The 6,000-nt window shown below is 37.1% G+C and overlaps 1 protein-coding gene across 1 annotated transcript; it reads right to left on the bottom strand.

Annotated features, from left to right (window-relative positions):
- Nucleotides 1-237: 237 nt before the first annotated feature.
- LOC127517968 (transmembrane protein 26) lies at nucleotides 238-5,892 on the bottom strand. Its single transcript, XM_051904217.1, has 3 exons — nucleotides 5,669-5,892; nucleotides 3,697-3,841; nucleotides 238-879 (listed from the first exon to the last, which is right to left on the bottom strand). Exons 1-3 carry the CDS (start codon nucleotides 5,860-5,862, stop codon nucleotides 244-246), a joined length of 975 nt encoding a protein of 324 aa, XP_051760177.1. The 5' UTR covers nucleotides 5,863-5,892; the 3' UTR covers nucleotides 238-243.
- Between the last annotated feature and the right edge of the window lie 108 nt (nucleotides 5,893-6,000).

Below are 6,000 nucleotides of genomic sequence, written 5' to 3'. Positions count from 1 at the left end.
TCCATGCTGGCTCAAAGATTCTTAAATAATACAATCTCAAAAAGAATGATGTTTATGATAAGGATGAATGTTAAGTAAGTTTAATCTTCCAAAACTTTTAATCTTACAATGCACTTTTTGTTTGAATACTGTCTACACACATATATTGACAGAATTACAGAATTACAGATTAGATAGATAGATAGAGATAGATAGATAGATGATAAAACTCAGCTCAGTCTTTTCAGTCAACGTGAATCTAATCTATTCCTGACATCTGGGTTCTATAGCCTCTCCATCAGTCCATTCTGAGTGTCCATGAGATGGGTCACATGACTGACTTCTGCCCCCTGGATTGCTCCGCTCAAAGTGGACAACACAAATCCTGTAGACCTCCAGCAAAACAATGAGGATGTTCTTGCATGTGAAGAAGATCATCAGTTGGTTGAGAACATTCTCACGTATCATGAGGTACAGACGGTAAATTAGGAAAGGTCCATCCTGCATACCCACTGTTAGGAGAAGGCTCCAGACTTCACTAGAGCAGCAGGAAACGGTCCAGCCAGCTCTGCCATGCTGGGCGGCCTCTGGCTGATTTTCCTCCTGGGCCTTGGGATGGCTGGTCTGGGTAAGAACAAGAGGAAACTGCATCAAGGCCCAGGAGAACAAACTTAGCCCAACAATGATCACAGCCTTCTTGGTTTTCACTTGTGGCTCCTTAAAAGTGTCAAAGATGTCCAGGATATCAGCTCCAAGCCCCACGTAAACCATGAGGAGTTGGGATAGCTGGTCACGTGACATGTCACCCTTCGGCATCAGCCAGCGGCCCAGAACCAAAACAATCAACATGGTCTGCTCCAGAGCCTCCACCCAGTTCTCAGGATCAAGTTCCGCCAACCCCTGTCTCACACACACACAAATAGGCTAATCACCATGGAAACAGACCAGACTGTGAGAGCACACAGCGAGACTGTGATAATTTGAATGGATGAATCAAAAATGTTGTTAAGATGTTATTGTAATACCAGATTAAAAAGGTTCAAACAGTTTATAAAAAAAATGATTGCTTTGACTCATTGGAGTGCCTGAACAAAAGATCCATTGGAGGATTAACTTAATGAAAGAGGACAACTGAGATGATATGGTTTCCCAAAAATCTTTTCAGTAAAGTCACTGATTAGCTTTTGCAGCATATTCTTACAAAATATCCTGTGAGCTTTCCACCCACCTGAACTCAAGACAAAGAAAATATTACAATTGTCAATATTACAAATATTCAGATTTAATGCTGTCAGGAGGATATGGAGGTAAAGTCTGAATCTTTAAAAACAGGATCAAGTTACAATTATATGCAGCATATTAGAGCCGGGATATAAAAAAAACTATCATTTATATTCATTTTTAATAACATGAGCTCTAGTAAGTTTAAGATTACTTTGACATAGCCAAACAAAACTAGCAATTCATAGTTTACATGTGACGTCACACCCTTATAGGAACGCCCACCAGGAGGGCAAAACAAGGCTTTCCTCCATTTCCCGCCAGCAGTACTGCCAAGTCTGCAGTTTTCCTGCTGAATTGGGCTACTTTATCACTGTTGCCGCATGTCGTTTTTCATGTCTGTGGGTTGAAGTGACCACAAATAACATGATATTTAGCCCCTGGAATGCAAATTATACCAGGGGAATCCAATCAAAGACGCGGATTTTACCCCCCAGAGCACGATTTTTACTGGGGGACCCCCCTGAAATGCGATTGGGCTAGTTTTAAGTAGCAATTGGGCGGGTTTTGTTGCCCGCCAGTCATTTTTACCAGATTTGTGCTAAGTACTAATGTAGTAAGACAGTGATATTAAAAGACCAAATTCAGTATACACCTTATTGATGATGCATACTACGTACACGCAAGAAGATGAACCCAGAATATAATGCGCAGATTCTTGTTAACGTTTTTCCATAGAAAACCATTAGCATATAAAGAATCCGCTTAACCATTTAGCGTGTAAGTTCATATTTTGCGCTCATCTGCTCTCCTGTTTAAGTATGCATCTTCATTAAGTTTTATACTGAATTTGATCTTTTATTAAAACTGTTTTAGCACGTTTTAGTAGTTTTTCATGTTAAGCATTTTAGAACGTCCCACTGTTTTAGTAGTTGAAATACTGGTAGTAAATGGTAGATAGATAAATGGTAGTGACATAAAACTGCAGCCGATCTCGCAACACATTATTAAGAATAAAACTTTTCTTTATTTTTCTAAATTAACAATTTATTCTTACTATTATTATTACAATTTATTTCTAACTTAAGAAATTAAGAATATTTTATATTTCCAAAAATATTTCTTAAAAAAATGTTTCTATCTTTTTTCTTAAGAAAAAAACTTTCAGGAATTAAAATTTGTGAAAAAAAAAAAAAAAAAAAAACTTCCATACAAATGATAGTAAATTTGATTAAATGCCTTATCTTAAAGGTAAGATATTTCAGTAATTTATTGGGTTCATTCGAATATTAAGCATTTCAGCAAAGACAGCTGTCATTAAATTTATTGTTAAACTTTATCAGCAGGGTTGCCAGGTTTTCACAACAAAACCTGCCCAATTGCTACTCAAAACTAGCCCAAAACTAGCCCAATCGCGTTTCAGGGCGGTCCCCTTTTTGGGAGGGTTCCCCTGGTAAAATTCGCATTCCAGAGGCTAAATATCATGTTATTTGGGGTCACTTCAACCCACGGACATGAAAAACAACCCACGGTAACAGCGTTAAAGTAGCCCAATTCCACAGGAAAAACTGCAGACTTGGCAACACTGTTTATCAGTATTGAACAACAACGCCATTAGTTGGCTAATATACAGTCAGACAACATAAAACCCTGTCATTTTATTTCTAAAACGTACAGAGCCCCGCACATGACATGCAAGAAAAAAATTAAATCGTGCGCACGATTTACTAATTCGTTCCCTCGATTTATAAATCATGCGCATAATTTATAAATCGAGGGAACGAAATAGTAAATCGTGCGCACGTTTTAGTAAATCGAGGGAACAAATTAATAAATCGTGCGCACGATTTAGCCTACTATTTTTTTCCTGCATGTCATGTCTGGGGTTCCGTAAAAACAAAAATTAAGATGTGAGAAAATATTTGAGAACTTTTACTTCATTCTTATGATTTTTTTTCTTAAAAAGTTTATAATCTAGATTATAATCCTGAAAGAAGTTATTGGACAAGCTTCAGTGCCTGTGCCCGTAATATTTTTAGAGTCAAATTTCGCAATGAAGATGTTTAAAAATCTGTGCCTGAATCTTTCCCTATAGGCCCTGATAACTCATTTATTCATAAGTCAGTGTTACAGGAAACTGCCATGTTCAGATCCATGGTGGTATGATTATTAGTGTGTGGGTTTGTCATTTTTGTACAATTCACACAGGTCAAAGGTGAAACTGAGCTCCCTACCACTCCTAATCTATTAATCTTCTACATGAATTGTTTCCCTCAGAATGCAGACATTTTACAGAAAACAGTCTGCTTTCCAGGCATGAATCAATTTCCATCCAAGCATTTTATGTTTATTGCTTTCTCAGAAAAATGAGTACTGAAACATCCAATGCAGCAGAGAGAGGAGAGAGAGAGAGATTCTAAGTGATTTTGTTCAAAGCTGAACTTATTTTAACTGGTCAAGTCTGAGTTTTATTGTTAACAATTGTTTTCCACCCACCATTGTTAGCGGGATCTGAGAGAAGAATTGCGGGTCAGAGTTTGTGCTCGAGTTGATGGGCAGATTGGACTGTAGGAGGTTCAGTTCCAGGAACCAGACTGATGGAATCACAGTACTCAGATAGAGAAACACCATAGGTGAAAACCTGCAGAAGAGTGAAAGAAACATCACATTAATGGATAGGATTCATTTGCTTATACTTTACTTTCTACTTAGTAAAGACACCAAATAGTTTTATGTGTGTCAGATGCATCTGATTGGGTGGTAAAGCTGGGTCACACTACAGAGTCCAGTGCTGCAGGCACACCAGCCCAACGCAGACTGCAAATTACTCCCATTAGCTATGCAAATCCCCACTGACACAGGCAAGCCTCTCTAAAGAGCACAGAGACTTCAAAGTGTAGTGTGCAGGAGAGAGATAGTATGCATAGAAAAGTAATACGGCAGAGAAAGAGAGTTAGAAAGGTTCAGATGGAGATCATGGTAGAGTGAAGGGGATGATGAGAAAGACGAAGGGAGGGAGGATGTTCTCAGCAGGTCCTCCGTCCATGTCAGTGGGAGGGTAGAGTCTCATTAATAAATTTCCTAGCACAGCAATCTCAATGTACATACTTTTCTTAAAGTCTGACTGAACACGATCACGTGCTGCTCTGTGTGAATGCAAAGGTTGCAAAGACAAAGGTAGTTTTTCTCCGTCACTGTGTTGAGAGAAAGGGTTATTATTATCACCCGTCCCCGCAAGACAGACTGAAGTGCCGAGCTTGAAGAAACGAGAATGTAATTTCCCACGTTCTCGTTAGCGTTAATCATGGCACCCTGCTTCTAAGCCTCGTGTCTTTTTATACCAGAACGTCTGGAGTATATCAGTAAAGTTATTTTAAAAAGGCAAAACAGATTCTCTTTTTTTTTTCTGCGAGTGTCAAGACAATTGGCAAGGCTATTTTTGCCAAACACAACATGTCCTACACAGTGAAAAGAGTCCTTAATAGGATAGTTCACCAAAAAGGAAAAAGTCTGTTATCATTTACTCACCCACATGTTGTTTCAAGCTAATATTATTTTCTTTCTTCCACAAAAGATGTTATTTCTATGATAAAGTGTTCATTGTTAGGTGAATTATACCTTTTTTAATCGTTGATCAGGTCAAAAAACTGAAAAATCTGTTTATACATGACTGTCTTGCTGTTAATGTTCAACATTTTTATCTTACACTACTGTTTAAAAGTTTAGGCTCAGTAGGATTTTTTGCTTGTTTTGTTTTGTTTTTTTAAAGAAATTCACTTTTATTCATCAAGGATGCAGTAAATTGTTCAAAAGTGACAGTAAAGTCATTTATAATATTACAAAATATTTATATTTCAAATAAATGCTGTTCAGTTCAACTTTCTATTTATCAAAGAATCCTGAAAAAAAATGTATTAAAGCTTCCACATAAATATGAAGCAGCACAACTGTTTTCAATATTGATAATAATAAGAAATGCTTCTTGAAAACCAAATCAGCATATTAGAATGATTTCTGAAGGATCATGTGGCACTGAAGACTGGAGAAATGATGATGAAAATTCTACTTTGCCATCACAAGAATAAACTACATTTTAAAATATATTAAAATAGAAAACAGATATTTTATATTGTAATATTATTTCCCAGGATTACAGTTTTACTGTATTTTTGATCAAATAAACAGCCTTGGTGAGCATAAGCGACTTTTTTCAAAAATCTTACCGACCACAAACTTTCGAACGGCAGTGTAGCCTGCCTATTTCTGGACTCCATTTTGACAAAAATATCTTTTTTATAACAGTTCTATTAGTTTTTTTTTTTTTTTTTAAATAATAAGTCAAAAAAAAAAAAATGTTGCAACATATAGAATTGTATTTTATGGCAATATGTACTAACATTTCTGTAGAATTCTGAATAAATTTATGTTATGTCTGTGATAGAACTATGATAGCATACAGTAACCTCACCATTTCCATTCCGCATTACGTGTGTATTTGATTGTGACTGCCATCTCGACCCCGAGCAGTGCCACACCCGTCAGCAGCAGCCAATAGGAGGGCTCACCTGTCACCTCCACCACACGCCACACCGTCAGGACGCCATGCACCGCGAACAGGAAGCGACTCAGAAGAGCCAATAAGATGTTCAGAACCCGGCACATTGTCCAGTCAATGCAGTCTGAACCATGCAGGCAGAACTGAAGGTCAAAGAATATATATTTTTTAATATGATGCATTTTTAGTCTGAAATATAAATGAAATATTTAAAATATTACGTGTACACCTAAAACATTATAAAA

The sequence above is a fragment of the Ctenopharyngodon idella genome, chromosome 8 (genome assembly GCF_019924925.1).
Source record: "Ctenopharyngodon idella isolate HZGC_01 chromosome 8, HZGC01, whole genome shotgun sequence".
Classification (NCBI taxonomy): domain Eukaryota; kingdom Metazoa; phylum Chordata; class Actinopteri; order Cypriniformes; family Xenocyprididae; genus Ctenopharyngodon; species Ctenopharyngodon idella.
Note: the sequence above shows the minus strand (reverse complement) of the source record. Positions and strands in the feature narration are given on the sequence as shown.

What these genes read in the sequence shown, in the direction of transcription:
- LOC127517968 (XM_051904217.1), bottom strand. Translation starts at nt 5,862, where the DNA reads ATGTGCCGGGTTCTGAACATCTTATTGGCTCTTCTGAGTCGCTTCCTG. An exon ending in CGTAATGCGGAATGGAAATG is followed by an intron (nt 3,842 to 5,668) that starts GTGAGGTTACTG and finishes ACTCTTCTGCAG; the next exon opens with GTTTTCACCTATGGTGTTTC. An exon ending in CTCAGATCCCGCTAACAATG is followed by an intron (nt 880 to 3,696) that starts GTGGGTGGAAAA and finishes TGTGTGAGACAG; the next exon opens with GGGTTGGCGGAACTTGATCC.